Genomic DNA, 22,955 nt, shown 5'->3' on the forward strand with positions numbered 1-22,955 from the left:
GCATTCATAAGTCATCTATTTTTATTATTCAGATCCATTTTGAAAATGTCATTTCACTGCCTACTAATTGCTATAGTTACTGTTGAGAAATCAGCTGTTACTCTTATTAAGTATCTCTTGTATAAGTTGCTTGTCTTTTGGCACTTTCAGGATTCTGTCTTTATCTTTCACTCTTGACAGTTTGATTATGTTTCTTGGTTAGGTATCTTTGGGTTATCCAAGTTGGGGTTGTTGAGCTTCTTGGATATGTAGATTCATGTATTCATCAAATTTGGAAATTTTTCAGGCATTGTTTCTTCAAATATTACCTCTTGATTCTTTCTTCTCCCCTGGAACCACCTTATTTTGCATATCTTGGTGCAGTTGTTGGTATCCCATAGGTTTCATGAGTCCTGTTTACTTTTCTTCATTTTTTTTCTGCTCCTAAAACTAGGTATTTTAAATTGACTTAACTTCAAGTTCATTAATTCTTTTTTCTTCTTGTTCAATTATGCTGTTGAATGCCCCTGACTCCAGTGGACTTTCCATTTTAGTTATTTTACTCTTCAACTTTTGAATTTCTACTTGGTTCCCTTTTTTTTCTTATTTTTATTGATATTCCCTATTGGCAAGACATCATTTCCATGCTCTATTTAGTTCTTTGTCCATGGTTTTCTTGAGCTCTTTGGATATATTTTAAATACTTTGTTTATAATTTTTGTCTAGTCAATTCAATGCCTCGGCTTTCCCAGTGACCTTTTCTATTTTTTCTTTCTTTTTGTTGAAAACTGGATTCTTTGAATATTATAAGTGGTAATCTGTATATCAGAATCTCCCTTCTCCCTGGAGTATGTTATTGCTGCTTGTATACTTGTTTATTTGTTGATTAACTTTTCTGAACTATTTTTGTCAAGTCTGTTATTCTTTGCTGTGTGTGGTAACTGATGTCTCTATACCATTAGCTTTGTGGTCAGCTAGTGACTCGACAGAGATTTTCTTAAATACCTGGGAAAAAAACCTACATACCAAAAAAGAAAACTCTTCAATTCTTTGCAGATGGGTTCTTTGTATGTATCAGGGCTTGTCTTCCACACTCAGCCAGGCAGTTTACACCTCTGCCTTACCCTTCATTTCCTGATTGTGCAGTCTAAAGTTCAACAAGAAGTGAAAGATTAGGTGAAGTCTTCCAAGAGTGAGCCTATCCCTGGGCATATGCATGAACTTTTGGATTCCTAGGAATATATGGAAACTTTTCAAAGCTCTTTTACCTGAATAGTTCAGTTAATCTGTTGTTCATCTCAACTGTTATTCTTTGCCAAGACAATGATTAATAAATCTGCTTTTAAATTTTGACAGTTACTCCCCGCCAACCCCCAATTAGTTTCCTGAACTCTGTGAGTGTTCCAAGTCAGGGGAAATAAAGGCAAGCCCTTCAAATGTGTCATTCATTGAGCCACCAGACATGTTGAAATAAACAACCATATTTTTGAGAATAAGGTTTGTGCTCCTTCACGTGTAAGAACCTTTACCAGGAATGTGTACTGTGTCTTCAAGGCCACCACTGAGCTTTTAGTGGATAATCAGTTGGGTTTTTCCTTTAAATTGATTAAGCCTTCCCTTGGTTACTATAAACTTTTGATTAGTATCCAGATTTCTGGTAAAGTTGATTCTGACATTATTGCTACTTTAATCATCTCTCATGGAAGGATGGACTTTTGGCATTCCTATTCTGCCATTTCCAATGGTGTGACTCAGGAAGGATTCCTTTTAAGACCCAAACTATTCACCATAAATAAATATTGATAGATTTAACTAAATTAAAATATTATATTTATCAAAAGCATGATAAAGTAAGTCATGATAAGCCTTAGAGTAGGAATAGATATTTACACCATATAAAACTGATAAAGGACTAGTTACTCCCTCCTACTATGCTTCTTAATTCCTGTACCATTTCCCTCCCTTTCTCCTCTTCCCCCTGCCCGCTGACCTCCCCCCCAAAATGTTCCCATGCCTATAATTCTTTTCCCACTCTCATTGCCTACTTAGTTTGCCTTTGTTTCGATTCCCTAGCTTCTGTTGTTGGTTGTTGTGATACAGTTTTCATTTTAATGTTCATAGTTTTGATCCTCTATCTCCTAAACAAGTCCTTTTAACATTTCATGTAACAGTGGTTTGGATCTGATGAACTCCTTCAGTTTTACTTTGTCCTGGAAACACTTTCTCTGCCCTTCTATTGTGAATGACAGCTTCACTGGATAGAGTAATTGTGGCTGCAGGTTTTTGCTTTTTATTAATTTGAATATTTCTTGCCAGTCCCTTCTTGTCTGCAGAGTTTCTTTTGAGAAATCAGCTAATAGTCTTATTGGGACCCCTTTGTACATAATTCTCTTCTTCTCTCTTGCTGCTTTTAAGATTTCTTCTTTATCCTTAATTTTTGACATTTTGATTATAATGTGTCTTGGTGTGGTTCTCCCTGGGTCCAGCTTTTTTGGAACTCTCTGTGCTTCCTGGACCTGTAAGTCTATTTCCTTCCCTTAGTTAGGAAAGTTCTGTTTCATTATTTTTTCACATAATTTTTCCACTTCTAGTTCTTCTTCTTCACCTTCTGGCACCACTATGATTCGGATGTTGGCCTGCCTATAGCTGTCCCATAGGTTTCTGAGCCTCTCCTCGTTTTCCTCACTTTTCGTTTCCTCTTTCTGCACTGGTTGACTGTTTGTTCCTTCCCTATGTTCTGATCTGTTGATTTGATTCCTGGTTTTCTTGCCCTCACCACTAGTTTTGTATGTGTTTTCATTCATTTCAGCAGGGCTAGCCTTCATTCCTTCCCTGTCTTGTTTAAGATCTGCTGTTAGGTCTGTAAGCATTTGTATAACCAAAGCTCTGAACTGTGCCTCAGAAAGATTTCCTATCTGCTGCTTCGTTAGATTAGATATTTTCTGTCTGATCAGCTGCGGCACCAGGATCTCTATCATGATCTATGCCCTCCTGACAGTTTTGTGTTTACCTTTGCTTCCTAGGTGGGGCTGTCAAACCTCCTACGCTATAGGGGGAAGAGCCCTGAGCACTTGCCACAAGCAGATGACCCTTCTCACCACACTGTGGCGTTTTGTGTGGGGGCGGGGGTCCAAGATGGATTCCTGCTGTTCACTCTCCGCTGAGAGACCAGGAGCCTCCTCCTCTGTCCCCACGCTCTCTGGCCCTCACAGTCTGAGTCAATGGGGGTCTGCCTTCCGGTTTTGAAATTGTAAGCTGACAGATGTGGTATGCAGCCGATTGTGCTCCCCAGGCACTTCTCGCCTCCCCTTAAATACGGGTGTCTGTGCTTACCACCATCCCACCACCGTCACCGCCACCGCCAGCACAGCTTGACCTCTCTGCCCTGACTTCACCCCTCCTACCCGTCCAGACAAGCACCACTTCTTTATAACTTCATATGTTGGACTTCCATGTAGCTTTATTTTCTGGAACTTCTGGTTATTTCTGGTTTTGCAGTAGTTGTAGTCCTTCTTAGTTGTGGAGGAAGATGGAGCCTGTCAGTCTAGGCCTCTATCTTGGCCAGAAATTGTCTCCTCATCATGACAGGCTCCTGTGTTTGTTTGCCTCTGCGTCTTAGGTTGCCACACTTTCTTGATTTTCCTCTTTTGCCTCTAACAGTTTCTTAAAGAAAGGAAGACAACAGTATGAAAGTTACTAGAGGAGAAGGGGCTTGGGGAGAGAATGAAGAGGGTAAAAGGGTTAAAATACACATATGGTGACAGAAGGAGACTAGACTTTGGGTGGTGAGCACACAATGCAATTTACAGATGAATATTATACATTTGTACACTTCAAACTTATATACTGTTATTAACCAATATCACCCCTAAAAATTTTTTTAAAAGAGAGGAGGATGAAATAAGTTATTTTTCAAACTGAAGTACTTTTGAAAACGAAAAGATGTGCTATTTAATAATTGAGCCAGGATAATAGATATAAACCCAGATTATTCAAGGAAAAATAGGATTATGTTCATCCCATTTAGGTTTTTCCCCCAATTCTTTTTCTTCTGTAACCTCTTAATATGGATATCACCTAGAATTTTCAACCATTATCTTTCATTCTTTTATATACTCTCCTTGGGTGATCGAAATATTTACATAACTGCAACTACCACCTCCATTGATAATTCCCAAAGTATATACTCAATCTCTAACTCTTTCCTAAGCTGCAGTCTCATGTTTCTTAATAGCTCATTGGGTATTTTAAACTATTAACTCAAAAGAATATACCCCCAAATTTAAACCTATCTTTCCTCTCAAATATCATACTCTTTTGTTTACATCCATACACAGAGAGGAGAGAGATGCATAGGATGTGTATGTGTAGCTATGTAAGTCTGGAAATACATATATCACACATGCAACTTTATGCAGGTATTTCATTAGGTACTGGACACACAATAGTAGCAAAAACAAGTTGCATCATCATAACAATGCATTCTAGTATGGGAGATAGACATTGATCAAACTATGACACGTATAATGTAGTCTAAGTATGATAATTGCCATGAAGTAGAGGAACATGATGTCATGGGAAATATAATAGGGGCATTTGACCTTCTTTCCAATCATGGCCTTTATATTAGACATAAGTGTCAACATATAGCTCTTCTAAATCAGACTACCTCAATTACTTAAGAATATTTATCACAACTTAGTACTCAAATGTACTGGTAGATGGAACCATTTCTCTTCTCAAATTTCTATTGCTTTTCATCCTAGTTACGGGATATTTTTCACAAATCACATAAACTGTCAAGCCTTGAAATAGTGGCAGTACCATTGGTATTGAGGATGTTATGGAAAGTAAATAAAAGAGCTTCTTTGCAAGTAGTACAATATTATGTTTTTTGTGAGAAAGAGATGATACATAAGATCAGGGACACCTTTCTAGTCACAAAGTCTGGCTGCTGCTTCCAACATATTTGTTGATTGAATGTTAATTGCATATTTATTTTACCAAATGTTTTTCCTCTCTTGTGCACAAAACTTGAAAGTGTTCAGGTTCTCACTATAAGATTAGAAAACCTACACCCATTAGTACTAGCCCAGAACATAAACTAAATTATGCATAGCCCCAAATACTAAATTTTATAATCAACATAAATATTAATTATTTGAAAAATAAATAATTTGCATTATTTGTCCTTATGTTTGTATATTTTTAGAATAGTGATACTGAATTACATCAGTCTTTATGATGTTGATAGGTAAAATATAATAATAATAGGCAACATTTTTTAACTATTTACTACTTGGAAGTGCTAGATAATTTATATACATAATCTTATGTAACCCTCAGTAATAATCCAGTGAGGTAGATTCTATTATTATCTTCATTTTTTAGATAAAGGAAATGGCAATTAGAAAAATATATTCATCGGTATTCCAGTAGAAGTCTTACCATACTTAAATGGATAATTAAGAAGAGTTTAATAAAGGACTATGGTGATTACATAGATTTGGGCAGATTTTAGTGAAAACAACCTGTCATAATGCAGTGCTCTGGGTCTAGTAATGGTGGAAACCATTAATACTGCTAGTCCGAATGAGGCAAAGGGAAGGAGCTACTGTTAGAGTCAAGAAAAGAGCTATAAGCATGTGTCATCTAAAATGAGCTGTGATCCGAGCCAACCTGTGATGACCTGGTGGAGAAGAAGCCTGGGGAATAAATACTAGATCTTATTTCCTCCAACCCTTCAGTTTCTTGACAGTGCCTCCCATTAGCTGAACCCAATTGGAAACCCAAGAGCTCAAGATAGCTTGCTGAGTCTATCTATACAGGTCAGCTTGGAGCAGAGAGGCTGAAGAAGGATAGAATGAATCTGAAAGGGAAATGGAAAATATCTAGGAAATACATAACTATTAAATGAAAGGGTTGGTGTATGAGTGCCAACCACTTTACTCCCTTGTGCTTAGGAGTTCTCATAAAAAGTTTAATAAAATGTTACTTGGCCAGGGAAAATATTTTAAATCTGAAGGTTTCTATTCTATCCCAAATTGTTGGATGCATTCTAACAGTACCTGAGGCAGAGTACATCAGCGCTATACAGCAAAGAATACCCGGTGACCTGTCCAAAAAAAATTAGGCACAGGTATTGATTTTACATACTCTTGGTAATTTCACAATATTAAACCATGCTTATTCCCCTTGTTCAGATTCCAGAATCCATTATTTCTCGTGGCGTTCAGGTGCTCCCACGAGACACAGCTTCCCTCAGCACTACTCCTTCAGAATCGCCTCGTGCTCAGGCTACATCCCGCCTTTCTACAGCTTCCTGCCCAACACCAAAAGTAAGTACAGTTCCTTAGCACTGTGGTCTACCATGTGAATCTGGGAAAACTAACCAATATTTTCCTCTGCTTGTCAAGGTTGGATTGCATGCATGATAGTACAATGAAAAATTAATGGACTGTAAGATAGTTACCACCCCCTGTTTCACAAATTGTCATATTAGGCCAACAATAGAACAATAAAAATTTCATGCAAAATGTCTACTCCTACATCATCACAGCTACAGGTATCGCTTTCTGTATATACTGTTTCTTTCCTGTAGACTTGTTATTTTCTTAGCATACTCATCAGTATAGATGAGGAGTTACATGTTTATGTAAAAGATGAATGCATTTCTGACCAAGAAATAGCAAGATTAACAAAATAAAATAATGCCACCAACAGATTTTTTTTAACTTATTCAGGCTGGGGTAGCTCCCTGCTCTAGTATCATTCCAAATTTTTCAAACATATTCAACTTGGAATGTCGCTGCCTAATATTTGAAAACAAATCTAAATTCATTAGAAAGAAAGTTTTAATGCCAACCTTTGGGGGAGGGAAGAAGTTTCTTAGTGTTTATTTTTTATGATTTTCCCACGTACTGAATTATGTGTGGGGGAAATAAGGATTAAACATTTGCTGCCTCACATCTTCATGTATATGACAAATTAAATAGCAAACTTAATTATGGCTGTGATTGCTTTCTCCCGGAATGTCTCTACCCTGAGTAAGGTAGTCATTTGTACTATTAAGTTTTCTGTGGGATAGATCTGATATTGGCTTCAAAGGGTTAACAGTAAAATTTCTTTTTACTTAATAAGATATGGTGTTAGATATCAGGCCATACACTAAATTTATTCTAGAGACCTTAAAGTCATTTTTCAAATTGTGACTTTTTCTCTGTCATCAAATTTAAGGACTTATATAGCTGTCTTCCTGAATTCCAACTTTTCTTGATATGTGTACTGCAGTGGTTTTACATTTCTCTGATACAGTCTTCACAGTAAAGTCATCAGAGTATTAGTGTTGTATATCATTGTGATAGACTTATATCAAAAATAACTGGTATTTATTTTATAGTTAAAAAAATTGAGGTTTTATATCTTTAGTAAAGAAAAATTATAAGAACATTCTAGACATAAAATATACGTTAATGCCATTCAGATGCCAGTCAACTACATCTTCAACTGAATGAAAACAGAATTCTCAATACTTAAATTGAATAGATGAATCTCATTCATGTTTTTTAAAGTTCTAAAAGAAAATAATTTATTGTTTAACTTCATTAAATTCTAATTGTGCAAGCTGTACTCATTTATAAAATCTGGGAAATAATTAAAGCTGAAAGTTAAGGTCACTATTAATGTTTAGCTGTTCATCAGATATTAAGATCTAAATCTTGGGAATACAGAATTATCCAAGACAGAGCATTTTCCCCTTAATGATATACTGTGAACATAATTTAAGCATAATTTAATTTTACCTAGTATTTGGACCTTTTTAAAACTTTGTAATTACATTTTAATTACAAAGGGAACATTAAATCCAATTTTAAAAATTACTTGGTATTTCCAAATTTACTAAAGTTAACTCCTAAAAGTAAAAACCTTGATGTTTATTGCAAAACTTTAGGAAAGCAAGTGGCTTGTCTTGACATTTTTTCTTCAGTTAACTGTTAGATGTTCAAACTGACAATAAATTCATATAAAGCAGAGTATTTGAATATCTTTCTTCCTAAGAATTTTTTTAATATTTTTATCTAAGAATAAGATTCTGTTCTTTTTAGATAATTTTTACCAGCACCAGAATCTATACCTCAAAGATGAAATTATTGCTTTGGTGTAATTTTAAAATTAAAATGTTAAGACCGAATCAGAATACTAGTATAATAAAAAACTAGTTTGAATATTGGCTTTTTTAAAGGAGCAAGAAAGTCAAATTAATCTTTCTATTAAATGTCTCAAATTATAAGACTTATTGATGGAATCTAAATTAGATGCTCTTAATATGTGCTTTTATGTCAGTGGCAGATATAATCTCTGCCTCCATGGAGTTTACAGTTTAGTGAATGGTATATTAATATGAATAGGTAGGTAAATATAAATAATTCTATTAATTATAATTTCAAAATAACTTAATAATTACACATTGAAATTCATGCAAGAAGAAATGAAAAAGTTGAGTGACAGAAAATTATAGGAGAGAACTGAACACTAGCAGAAGACAAGCCATATAACCAAGGACAGATGGAAAAAGCCACATCACCACAACATGCTGGTAGGAAGTGTAGAGGAGGCGTGAGACGGCTGGCTATGCTCCCGCGGGTGGCAGCTGCAGTGCCGGAGAGATATTTCTGTGGCCCAGGGTTTCCCCGTGAGAAGTGTAAGTTCTAAATCTCAAGCTGGGTTCCCCAGACTACAGCACAGAGCCAGAAAGGGAACCCAAATAACATACAGTTGTGAAAAGCAGCAGGGTTTCTGTCTGCCAGGGAGAGACTGCTAGATACACAGAGCCTCTTAAAAGGCCAACACACAAAATTTAGTTTGCTGCCACTTACGCTGGCTCTGACAGAGGGAGGGCAGAGTAGACTAGAGACACTGAGGAGAGCGTGGTTGGTGGCCCTGGGGAGAGAACTGAAGGAATAGGCACCAGGATCCCTGGGCTGAGTGGTCCCCCATATTGCAAAAGCCATCTTTCTCATGCAGAGCTTCCCCTCCAAGTGGCATCAGCCTGAGGGGATGCAATAGCCCTACCCACAGGATACTCTGCCTCACCATGTAGAGCTTAAGGTGGGCTGCTGAGTACGTCTTGAAGCTATATCACTAATTAGTTAACAGCAAAGCTGGATCTCAGGGAGCTCTGAGGCTTCAGCTGATCCTCCCCGGTCCCAGTGCTGGTCAAAGTTGACCTTGGTGTGCAGCCTTGTTCTTTCTGCACACACCCAAAACCAGCAGAGGAAGCCACAAGCTGTGGATCACTGATAGCTCCAAACAGATTGACCAGGGCCAGCCACAAGCAATGTCTGACAAAGGCCTACACCAGAGTCTTTGCAGCTCCACCTAACACATAGGAACAAATACAAAGAAGCATGCAAAATAGGAAGACAAAGAAATAGACCCCAAATGAAAGAATAAGAGAATTCCCCAGAAGAAGAACTAGATGAAATGGAGGCAAGCAATTTATCAGATAGAGACTTTAGAGTAATGATTATAAGGATACTCAGTAGCATGAAAAAAGACATAGAAACCATAAAAAGGCACCAGTCTTAAATGAAGAATACAATATCTGAACTAAATAATACACTGCAAGGAATAAACAGTAAATTAGATGAAGAAGAGGATAAATCAATGATTTGGAAGACAAGGTAGAAAAAACACCCAAACAGAGCAGCAAAATAAATAAATAAATAAATAATTTTTTTATTTTAAAAAAATGAGGAGAGCTTAAGAAACATTCTGGAGAACATGAAGCCTAACAACATCCTCATCATGGGATTGCCAAAAGGAAAGAGAGCAAGCAAGGGATCGAGAGCCTGTTTGAAGAAATAATAACCAAAAACTTCCCTAATCTGGTAAAGGAAAAGGACACACAAGCCTGGGAAGCTAAGGATCCCAAACAAGTTGGACCCAAAGAGGCCTACACTGAGACATATCATAATTAAATTGTCAAGGCTTAAAGACAAGTAGAGAATCATAAAAGCTTAAAGAGGAAAGCAGATAGTGACATACCAATCAGACTGTCATCTGATTTCTCAACAGAAACATTTTAGGCCAGAAGACAGGGGCATAAATATTCAAGATGATGGAAAGCAAGGACCTACAACTAAAGCTACTTTACCCAGCAAGGCTATCATTTAGAATCAAAGGAGAAATAAGGAGCCTCCCAAACAAGCAAAAACTAAAGGAGTTTGTTAACACCAAACCAGTACTGCAACAAATGTTAAAGGGCTTGTTAAGAAGAGGAAAAAGAAGAAGGAAAGAGAGGGGGAGTAGGGGAGGAAAAAAAGCCAGTGGAAAATGGTGTAATGATAAAATGGCATTAAATACATACTGCCTATAATTACCTTAAATGTAAATGATTTAAATGCTCCAACCAAAAGACATGGGGTAGCTGAATGTATAAGAAAATAAGACCCATATATATCCTGCCTCCAAGAGACCCATTTCAGTTTGAAAGATACTCACAGACTAAAAATAAAGGGATGGAAAAGATATTTCATGCAAATGGAAAGGGAAAGAAAGCTGAGGTAGCAGTAGGATAGCAGTACTTATATCTGACAAAATAGACTTCAAAACCTAGGCTATAGTAAGAGACAAAGAAGGGCTCTACATAATGATAAAGGGAACAATCAAACAAGAGGATATAACCCTAGTAAACATTTATGCACCCAAAATAGGAGGGCCTAAAAATGTGAAGCAAATATTGATGGACATAAAGGGAGAGCTCAATAGAAATTCAGTCGTAGCCAAGGATTTTAATACTCCATTGACTTCAACGGATAGCTCTTCCAGACAGAAAATCAGCAAGGAGACAGCAGCCTGAAACAACACACTAGGTCAAATGGATTTAATTGATATTTTCAGAACATCTCACCCCAAAGCAGCAGAATATACATACTTTTCAAGTGCACATGGAACATTCTTTAGGATAGACCACATACTAGGACGCAAAACAAGTCTCAATAAATTTAAGAAGACTGAAATCATGTCAAGCATCTTCTCTGACCACCATGCTATGAAACTAGAAATCATCAGAAAAAAAAACACACAATGGAAACTAAATAGCATGTTACTAAACAATGAATGGGTCAACAACGAGTTCAGGGAAGAAATCAAAATATACCTTAAAACAAGTAAAAACAAGGACACAACAATCCAAAATCTGTGGGACACTGGGAAAGCAATCCTAAGAGGGAAATTCATTGCACTACATGAATCTGACAAAACAAGAAAAAGCTCAAATAAACAGTCTAACTTTACACTTAAAGGAAATTGAAAAAGAACAACAAAGTCCAAAGTGAGTAGAAGAAGGGAATAATAAAGATTGGAGCAGAATAAACGAAATAGAGTCTTTAAAAAATGATACAAAAGATCAATGAGTCCAAGAGCTTGTTTTTTGAAAAGATAAACAAGATTGACAAATCTTTAACCAGACTCATCAAGACAAAAACAGGACCTAAATAAATAAAATCAGAAATGAAAGAGGAGAAATAACTGACACCAAAGAAATACAAAGGATTGTATGAAAATATTCTGAACAACTATATGCCAAGAAACTGGAAAACCTGGAAGAAATGCATAAATACCTAGAAACATTAAATCATCCAAAACTAAATCAGGAAGAATCAGAGAATCTGAATAGACAGATCACACGAAGAGAAATTGAAGCAGTAACCAAAAAACTCCCAACAAAATCCTGCGACTGGATGGCTTCACAGGTGAATCTTACCAAATGTTCTGAGAAGAACTAACACCTCTCCTTCTCAAACTATTTTTAAAATATCAGGAGTAGGGAAAGCTCCCAAACTCATTTACAAGGCCAGCATTAACACAATTCCAAAACCAGACACAGGCACCACAAAGAAAGAAAATTATAGGCCAATATCCCTGATGAACTTAGATATTAAAATCCTCAACAAAATATTAGCAAACCGAATACAGCAATGCATCGAGAAGTTCATACTCTGTGATCAGGTGGTATTTATTCCGGGAATGCAAGGTTGATACAACATTCGGAAATCAATAAATGCGATTCACCACATAAACAAAATGAAGGATAAAAACCACACACTAACATCCATAGACACACACACACACAAAAAAAAAAAACATTTGATAAAATTCAGCACCCATTTATGATAAAAACTTTCAGCAAAGTGGGATTAGAGGGAACACACCTAAACATAATAAAGACTATATATGACAAACCCACTGCTAGCATCATACTCAACAGGCAAAAATGACAAGTGTTCCCCTTAAGATCAGGAACAAGACAGCGATGTCTGCTTTTACCTCTCTTATTCAACATAGTACTGGAAGTCCTAGCCACAGCAATCAGACAAGAATAATAAATAAAAGGCATCCAAATTGAAAGAAGAAGTAAAACTGTCTTTATTTGCAGATGACATGATACTGTACATAGAGAACCTCAAAGATTCCATCAAGAAACTACCAGGACTGATAAATGAATTCAGAAAAGTAGCAGAATACAAAATTAATATTCAGAAACCAGTTGCATTTTTATTCTTTAAGTGTATTTTATTGATTATGTTGTTACAATAGTCCCATTTTTTCCCCTTTACCTCACTCTGCCCATTACCCTCCTTCCCTCCAGCACTCTCACCCCCCCTTAGTTCATGTCCATGGGTTGTGCATATAAGTTCTTTGGCTTCACCCTTTCCTATGTTACTCTTAACTTCCCCCTGTCTATTTTGTACCAACCAATTATGCTTCTTAATCCCTGCACATTTCCCCATTTCTCACCCTCCCCCTTTCAGCTGATAACCTTCCAAATGATCCCCATACCTATGATTCTGTTCCTATTCTGGTTTGCTTAGTTGGATTTTGTTTTTACTTTTTAGATTCAGTTGTTGATAGTTGTGTTTGTTGCCATTTTAATGTTCATAATTTTGATCTTCTTTTTCTTAAATAAGTCCCTTTGACATTTCATATAATAATGGCTTGGTGATGATGAACTCCTTTAGCTTTACCTTGTCTGGGAAGCACTTCATCTGCCCTTCCATTCTAAATGATAGCTTTGCTGGATAGAGTAATCTTGATTGTAAGTCCTTGCTTTTCATCACCTTGGACTCTTCTTGCCAGCCCCTTCTTTTTTTTTTTTTTTTTTTTTTTTTTTAAGTATATTTTATTGATTATGTTGTTACAGTAGTTCCAATTTTTTCCCCTTTACTCCCCTCCACCCAGTATCTCCCTCCCCCAGCATCCCCCCCCAAGTCCATACCCATGGTTCGTAAAAAATAACTATCCCTCCCTCTCAGATATTAAGACCCTTTGTAATCTTGTAAAGGACAATGGGCAAAGGTCTCAAGCTCCTCTAGCTGCTTCAAGCTGGACATGGTCGTCGTCCTACCTACCCTTGGGTCCAGAAATCCCTAATAACAGTGGGGGTGTGGAGGGGAGGGTGGCCTTCCCACATGGGGAAGGATTGTGCAGACTCCAGGTCAGTTGGCTGTCTCCGGACAACGGCGTGCTTGGTTTAACAGGCTGGTGTCCTTGTTGTGTTCTGGGGGCAACAGATTTGGCAAAGAGGGTTAAAAAGCATCATTCAATCCATAACTACTAGGTCTTGCCAGCCCCTTCTTGCCTGCAAAGTTTCTTTTGAGAAATCAGCTGATAGTCTTATAAGGTACCCCTTTGTAGGTAACTCTCTGCTTTCCTCTTGCTGCTTTTAAGATCCTCTCTTTCTCTTTAACCCCTGGCATTTTAATTATGATGTGTCTTGGTGTGGTCTTTTTTGGGTCTAGCTTGTTTGGGACTCTCTGTGCTTCCTGGACTTGTATGTCTATGTCCTTCACCAAAGTTAGGGAGTTTTCCTTCATTATTTTCTCACATAAGTTTTCAATTTCTTGCTCTTCCTCTTCTCCTTCTGGTACCCTATGGTTCGAATGTTAGCATATTTAAAGTTGTCCCAGAGATTCCTAACCCTCTCATTTTTTTCGATTCTTGTTTCCTCATTCTGTACTGGTTGACTGTTTTTTCCTTCCTTATGTTCCAAATCACTCATTTGAACCTTGGTTTTCTTCCCTTCACCATTGATTTTCTGTGGATTTTCCTTCGTTTCATTTAGCATAGCCTTCACTTCTTCCCTTATACGTTTGCCATACTTAAGCATATCTGTCAAGCCTGTGAGCATCTTTATCACCAGTGTTTTGAAATCTGTCTGTTAGGTTGGCTATCTCCTCGTCTGTTATGTTGGCTATCTCCTCATCGCTTAGTTCTCCCACTAGAACCTTGATCCATTCCCCTTTTTGGGCCGCACTTCTCTGTCTCCTCATCTTCACAGGCTCCTGTGTTTGTTTGCCTCTGTGTCTTAGGTAGAGCTGTCACTCCTGTTATGTTGTAAGGGGTGGAGCCTTAGATATTCGTCAGTACAGGGCGACCTGTGTCACCCATTGGAGTGCTGTGTGGGGGAAAGAGGTCTGAGAGGGAAAAATGCCACCTGCTCAGCACTCGCCCCTTTTCCAGGCACTTCTCCCATTTCCGTATGGGACTGGCACCTCTCTAGCTATTGCCCTGGCCATCATTCCCAGAGTGGGTGGGTCTTCAGATGTTCTAGGACCGTGGGGGCCCTTTAAAGAAGTGGACTCTACTGAGAGACAAGTAGTTTCTTCCTCCACCCCAGCCTCCACTGGTTTGCACAGTCAAAAGCAATGAGTCTTTATTTTCCCCGGTGCTGGGACCGTGAGCTGTGCAGCCTGGTGTGGTGCTGGGAAGGCTCACCAGGTGTCCCTTCCGACTTTTTAAAATGTGTGGCTGCACTTTCTACTGCCCTGCCGCTGCCATTGCTGCTGCCACCACCACACCACGTCCTCTCCGCCCCTCCTACCTGTCTGGATGACTATTTCTTTTTTATATCTTTGTTTGTTGGAGTTCCATGCACCTCGATTTTCTGGAACTTCTGGTTGTCTCTAGTTTTGAAGTAGTTGTATTCCTTCGTAGTTGTGGAAGGGGATGCAGCATGTCTGTCTATGTCTCCATCTTGGCCGGAAGTCAGTTGCATTTTTAAATACCAGTAACAAACTAACAGAAAATGAAATTAAGAAAACAATCCCATTCACAATTGCTTCAAAAAGAATAAAATGCCTAAGAATAAACCTAACCAAGGACGTAAAAGATCTATACTCAGAAAATTATAAGACACTGAAGAAAGAAATTGAAGAAGATACAAATAAGTGGAGGCACATGCAGTGCTCATGGACAGGAAGAATTAACATTATTAAAATGTCTGTGCTACCCAAAGCAATCAGTAGATCCAATGCAATTCCTATCAAGATTCCAATGATGTATTTCGCAGAACTAGAACAAATATTTCAAAAATTATATGCATCCGCAAAAGGCCCCACAAAGGAACAGTGATCCTGAGAAAGAACAAAGTTGGAATAATCATACTACCTAATATCAAACTATACTATAAAGTCATAGTAATCAAAACAGCATGGTACTGGCATAAAAACAGACACATAAATCAATGGAACAGAATTGAGAGCTCAGAAATAAACCCACAATTTATAGTCAATTAATATTCAACAGAGAAATCAAGCACATACAATAGGCTAAAGACAGTTTATTCAGAAATGCTGTTGGGAAAATTGGACAGATACATGCAGAAAAATTAATCTAGACCACCTTCTTATACCACGCATGAGAATAAATTCAAAATGGATTAAAAATTTACAAGTCCTGGCTGCTGTGGTTCAGTGGATTGAGCGTCGGCCTGCGAGCCAAGTGTCACTGGTTCGATTCCCAGTCAGGGAACATGACTAGACTGCACGTCAGATCCCCAATTGGGGGCATGAGTGAGAGGCAACCACACAGTGATGTTTCTCTCCCTCTCTTTCTCCTTTCCCCTCTCTCTAAAAATAAATAAACAAACAAACAAACTTTTTTTTAAATTTACATATTAGGCCCAAAACCATAAAGATGGTAGAAGAAAACATAGGCTGCAAAGTCTCGGACATTGCTCATAGCAATATTTTATCAGATATATCTCCCTAAGCAAACAAAACAAAAAATAAACACATGAGGCTACACCAAACTAAAAAATTTTGCACAGCCAAAGAAAACATCAACAAAATAAAAAGAAAACCCACAGAAGGGGGGAGAACATATTTGCCAATATATCTGATAAATGGTTAATATTTAAAATTTATAAAGAACATACCAACTAAGCTACCCAGCCAGGGCTAAATATATACACTTGTCTCCTTTGAGCCAGAATCAAACCAGCAACCTAAGGATGACTCATGACTTGGAAATCAACTACAGTCCTCTGCTCTACTAGACACACTATCTCAGGGACTATAAAGAACTTACAAAACTCAACACCAAGAAATCAAACAACCCAATTAAAAAATGAGCAAAGAACCCAAATAGACACTCATCCAAAGAGGACATACAGATGGCCAATAGACATATGAAAAGGTGCTCAACATCACTAATTATCAGAGAAATTAAAATTAAAACCACAATGAGGTTATCATCTCATACATGTCAAAATGCCTATCATCAATAAGTCAACAAACAACAAGTGCTAGCGAGGATGTGGAGAGAGGGGGAACCCTTTTGTATTGTTGGTGGGAATGCAGACTGGTCCAGCCACGGTGGAAAGCAGTATGGAAATACATCAACAAATTTAAAATGGATCTGCCTTTTGACCCAGTTATCCCATTTCTGGGAACATCCAAAGGAACCCAAAACACTAATTCAAAAGAACATAAGCACCCCTATGTTCTTTGCAGTGTTATATACAATTGCCAAAATATTCGAGCAGCCCAAATGTCCATCAGTAGATGTGTGGATAAAACAACTGTGGGACATTTACACGATGGAATACTACTCAGCTGTAAAAAAGAAGAAAATGTTACCCTTTGCATCCATATGGATGGACCTTGAGAACATTATGCTAAGTGAAATAAGCCAGTCAATGAAAGACAAATACCATATAATTTCACTCATATGGAATCTAATGAACAAACTGAACTAACAAGGAAAACAAAGACAGACTCGTAGATAATAGGATGACAGCTGGTGAGAGGGAGACTGGAGGTTAAGGGGTGGAGAGATTAAGGAAAAAGGACTTATGGACATTGACAACAGTGTGGTGATTGCTGGGGGAAGGGCAGTATAAGAGGACTAAATAGCAATGGGAAAAAACGTAATAAAAAGTAAAGTAAAAAATAAATACATATATGAATAAATCAATAAAAATAAAATATCAGACTTTGTCCACCGGGGTTCCAATTTAAAAATAAAGAAGGGAAATCTTGCTTAGGATGGTCAGAGAAAACTTCTCTAAGGAGTAACATTCAACCAAGCACATGAAGGATAAAAAAAAACAAAACTGAAGCTTTTGTGATAGGTGGAGGTTTTGAGAATTATATTGAGCAATAACGATCATTTCCAAGGCAGTTGTCACCAGGCAGTTATCACCAATCAAGAACTCTCAGACAAAATCTTCAATAGTATTGAATATATGAATGCTCTAATTCATTGACTTGATAATTCATTTTTACATATCAGTTCTTTTTATTTTAAATAATACAAAAAATTTTTTTCTTTACCTACTTATCAAATTTCAAGATCATAGGTTTTAGCACTTCAATCTGTTCTAGTGAATTATTTATTTCAATTTTTAGCATTAAAATTTAGGACAGAGAAAAAGTCAAAAAGAAAATCAGGTTTTTACTTTGAGATATGGGTAAGTGGTGATGTTATTAACTATATTAAGGAATAAGAGGAGCAAGTTTTGAAGGTAAAAAGCAAGGAGAATAAATATATTTTGGTTCTGAATGTGTTCAATTTGAGATATGTATGAGACATCCCAGGAATGATATCCAGTACAAAATTAAAACACAAGTTGAGTTTAACATTTTTATTGTTACTGCATTTTCGTTATATTTATAATTTAACTCATTTTAGTGTTGGCCAAACTCCGTAAAAATTCCCCTACTTGTTTCAAATTAGGCACGCAGTGTGTCATGTACAAAATATATGTGTAAATACTGTTTTTTACATCAGTTATGCAATACAGTCTTTAATGATCAGCACTAAAAAGAGTACTTGACTTGATAATGGAAGACCTGCTGGGTTCTCTATTTAAGAACTGCACTACATTAAACAAGTTGCTCAACTTCTCTGAGCTTATGTCGATGATGAAACTGATAGTCCTTGCCTCCCCAACAGGCTTTATTAATTTATTAAATAAGTCTTTGCCTGGTGCTAAGAGAACAGTCATGAGCAAGTAGGCATTGTTCTTGGTTTGACAGACAAAACAGGCATCTGTAAATTATAATAAAGTGTAATAAGTGCTGTGACTTATCAGGAACACAGAATCATCTGGGAGTAACCATCAGAAGAACTTAACCTGGTCTTTGTGAAAACACAAAAGTTTTAAATAACCAAACTAGGATTCAAAACTAACAGTTCCAACCTTTCCTTCTGTAGCTTTTAATTACTGGGCAGTATGTAAACTGAAAAACTTCCTGTCCATTTGCTTGTGTGCATCTATTTCTCTTATGTCAACAAATATAATATTAAACATTATTTTGGATTTACATTTTATATATTCAGGACAATATAATATCCTAGATTATACTTTGATTGTTTAATATTAGTGAAAACAAAACCTATAAAATATATACATACTTTGTATTTCATTTTAGTAACCTCATCACAATCTAATGAAGACAACTATGAATTATCAGATTTTTGTTTTGTTTTTTAATTAAAATATAATTACCTTTTAAAGCAATTTTTCATTCAAAGGCATTGTCTCTAGCAAATATTTATTGCCTGACATGACATTATTTTATTGTATTTGGGAAAAAAGTTCTTTCTCTTTTATATCAGATATTTTTTTAATGAAGTCTGACTGAAATGATGTATGATTTCCATGCTTCTTGCTTTATGTCACAATGAGGTATCTTTTAAAAACAAACATGGACTTTTAATTTTTCGTTCCCCTAAGTAAAATAGTGCCTAAGCCAAAAACCAAATGATATGTAGATTCTATTTAAATATGTAGAGGACTCAAGTTCTAAAGTAGTAATAGTCTCCAAAAATAGTTGTTGGCTAAAAGAATACGTAACAGATCAATTCTATTTTAAGTGAGTATGATTCACAACTTAATGAGGGCTGGTTTTCAATTATGAAAAGCAGGAGCATTTATATTAAAAATTAAGAGGCTTGAGGAAGAGAATAATGACCATAGCAAAAAAGAAAAAATAATCCAAACTTTCAATCAATTTATTATTCCCTATAGATGTTATTAAAATAAAGAATATTTTAAAACCAATTCAACTGTTCATTTATTTCCTAAGCATCTGAAGTTTGACTTTAAAAATAAAAAAATACATGCAATCAATCGACACATATTCTCTTATACCTTAAAGGTTAGAATGGAATTTTGTGCAAGACTAACCTGCAAGTTATTTTCCTCGTGGGGAAAAAAATATAAGCACAATCTATTTAATTGAACTTAAGTTTACAAAGTGATTAAAAAGTATATTATAGTAATATCTTTACATGAACAGTATGTTCATTTATACATTGTCTAATCTTATATTCAAACAAAATACATAAATATAGGTTTCTGTTATTCTTTGAATGTAAGAATTTATATCTCAATAAAGGATTAAGTATTTTCTTAACTCACAATTTTTAATGATTAAGTCTTTCTGGAAAGCAATATGACTTCCTTTACATATAAAAATGGTATTATTGATCCAGTATTAGGATAATACTTCCTCTGAGTATTTTTCTTAATAAAATAGTTTTGCAAACTATTTCATATTATCACCACTTTCCTTTTTGAACACCAGGATGATTATGTGACATGTCAAGTTCATTGGTTCTAAACCTGAGGGTCCCAAGTCCCTGGAGAATCTCATAAAGTAGCTAAAATTCTATCTTAGGTCATATTAACTGGGGCCTGCAAATTTATTTCACTGTTTATAAGATAAAAAAAATATCAATAAGAATACACTAAACATTGTTTCTTTACTTTTGCCTGAAATTATATCAGCATTGGTATATCAACATCTGTTCAGCTGTAAATGACATTACAGAAATATGGGTTAGTCAACAAAAGCCAGAAAAGGTTGGAAAACACTAAATTAGTGATATCAAATGTACATTTTCTAAATACAAAAGTATCAGTTCTTTTGTGCACAGTTTTTGCCCTGATGGTCATTTAGCAATAATATTCTCCTCATTATTTGTCAAATCCAGCAGTTCTGAGATATAATGGTCTCAGGACTCCTTCACATGCTTAAAAATTATTTAAAACTTCAAATATCTTTTATGTGGTTTATACCTAGCAATATCTACTGAACAAGAAATTAAAACAAAGAAATTTTAAATGTTTATTTATTTGCTTCAAAATAGGAATAATAAGCTTTTATTATTTTTTATTTTTTAAAAATTTACAAAACAAAAAAAATCTGAAAAGGGTGTCATTGTTTTACAATTTTTTCAAATATATTTCAATGTGTAGTTTAATAGAAAACAGACAGATTCCCATATCTGCTTCTGTACTTAGTCTGTTGTGATATACTGTTTTGGTTGAAGAATATGAAGAAACAGTTCAGCCTAACACAGTTACACAGTTAGAAAAGGAAAGGCTATTTTAGCAGCATTTTCAGATAATTGTGGATATTCTTTGAAACTACGCCAAAAGTTTACAATTGATAGTCTTTTCAAAGTGTGGAATCTAGAACCCTGTCAAGGGCCATTTTATACTCTGATATATTAAAATTCATTGTCCTATCTTGAACTTTGAATGAATCTTCTATCAGATTTTGCAATGCATATCTTGGTAATTTGAAAAATATCAGTTTTTCCAAGTGTTGACAAATTTCATTATATTATATTTAAAAATCATTTTCATTAATATAACCACCAAGCTCATCAAAAAAGACTTGGAAGCATTGGAAGCTCTCAAACTCATAATACATGTTTTCCACAACTTTAATTTTCCTTAAAAGCTAGAATTTTATCTTTGGCAAAACAATGATTCCTGTCTGTTTTTCTTGAATTGACAGGCTCATTTCATTCATTTTCAAGAAAAATATCTACCAAATACCTAAGACTGAAAAATCATGTTTGACGGTATTCTTTCATTCTTTCAAGTAAAAGTAGTATTTTGTTCAAAACCTAGCTAGTTCAGCTTCCAACTCAAACAACTGCATACGTGCTTTTTTAAGACAATCATCATCCTTTGGTAAGGAACAGAAGTATTTTATACATACCTCTCTTTTTGCAATACTCATTAAATTAGTATTTACTATTTTATTGAAGACAATGTTAAATGAAACTAGCTTCTTTTTTGAAACTATGAGTTTTTTTAAATGATAGTACATGATAGTGAATAATATAATAACTATTCATACTCTTTGGACCACTGCCTTTATTTGGACTAATGTGCCAACCCACCATTGCTTTTGTACCATCATTGAAAATGTCAACATAATGAAAGAGGCAAATGTGATAATACTATTGTTAAAATAATTTGGCCTTTGGATTCCTGAAATGGTCTCGGGGAACCTCACGAGACTAGGGACCACACCTAAAGAACCACCTATATAATCAAATGAGCAAACTGCTTATGTTTCTTGAAAATATCCTGGGTCAAAATTATGTATTTGTAATCTTATTTTTCCAGTAAGACAATGTTGTGGTGGTATTCTCAGTCAACAGTTCTTATTTTATATGTAAATGACCACCAGTACTATGCTTGAGCATTATAAATGATTCACCATCACTCTGAGCTCCAAATTAATTCTAGGGAAGGGAACAGAATTTCTGCTCCCTCATTCAAAATGAGAGATGTCTTCACAAAGTCTTTTGAAGATGCAAGACCAGAAATTGTAATTCCCAGCCAACTCTACTCATTTCCAATGTGATATTATTTATGCATTTGGATAGCAACTAATGTTTTTCTGGGATATCTTGCTTAGTAATAGATATAGAGAGCCCTCTTTTAAGCCATAACCTAGCTGTTGGAAGATAGTTTTATTAGAGTTGTAATTAAGAGAGGCTTTTTAAAAAAATAGGTTTAGAACATTTTAAATGGGTGTGCTTTTAATTAAAAATAAAATTTTTAGCTTTTCCTAAAAAAATAAGCTCAACATTATGGGGCCAGCCCCTGGCATGTATCAATACTCAACTAACATTTGTTATAACCTCCAAGCTATTTTACTCATTTGCATTAAATGACTGGCTCCTATAGACTTTGGAATAACTGATTTCTACTCTTGTTCATTATTGTTTAGTTTCTCCTCTATAACAATGTGTTTGTTTGTATTTTTTACTTTATTTTTATTGTTTACACTATTAGAGATGTCCCCATTTATCCCCCTTTTGCCCACCTCCCTGTTTGTTTTGCTTATTATTCTGGTTTAATAGCAAAACAGATTTTGAGACTTCAAATAAAAGATGGTTCCCTTATATACATTTCTAATGAGAAAGGCACTACCCAGTATGGTAAAGTATTTCATATTTTGATAAAACTGAAATTAGATAGTAGTAATATATTTTAGCTATTACGTTTGAGTTCACAAATCATTTTAAATAGTTGTTCTATGATATTCTGCTAAATATACAGGATTTTACATTGATTTTTGTTTCTTTCATCTGATTGTGTCCCCTTTGCCTTTATATATAATGATAATTGAAATTGAAACTCCCCCATCCTGTTCTATTTAATGTTCACAGAATTATATTCATCATTGAAGCTTAACATAACTTAACTGTGAAATGTGCAATTGCCACTCTGAAATATGAACTAAAAATGACATTTGATTAGTTAGCCTGAGAAGATATAACTAACCAAACATTATTAGCTATAGAGTTAAGTTTTATAGCTTACATAGTCTGTAAGTGGGTAGGTTATTCTTTTAATAAAAATGTAATATACTTGC

The 22,955-nt window shown here is 35.6% G+C and overlaps 1 protein-coding gene across 8 annotated transcripts in view; it reads left to right on the forward strand.

Moving 5' to 3' along the window:
- The window catches only part of GPHN (gephyrin), a 414,033-nt gene that overhangs the window by 232,565 nt on the left and 158,513 nt on the right, over positions 1-22,955 (forward strand). For all 8 annotated transcript variants that reach the window (XM_090271004.1, XM_090271010.1, XM_090271006.1 and 5 more), the window contains one exon: positions 6,183-6,317. In XM_090271004.1, coding sequence (XP_090127130.1) covers positions 6,183-6,317 — 135 coding nt within the window. The remainder of the gene's footprint in view (positions 1-6,182; positions 6,318-22,955) is intronic.

Source organism: Furipterus horrens, unplaced genomic scaffold (assembly GCF_987537825.1).
Source record: "Furipterus horrens unplaced genomic scaffold, mFurHor1.1.pri manual_scaffold_3, whole genome shotgun sequence".
NCBI classification, from domain to species: domain Eukaryota; kingdom Metazoa; phylum Chordata; class Mammalia; order Chiroptera; family Furipteridae; genus Furipterus; species Furipterus horrens.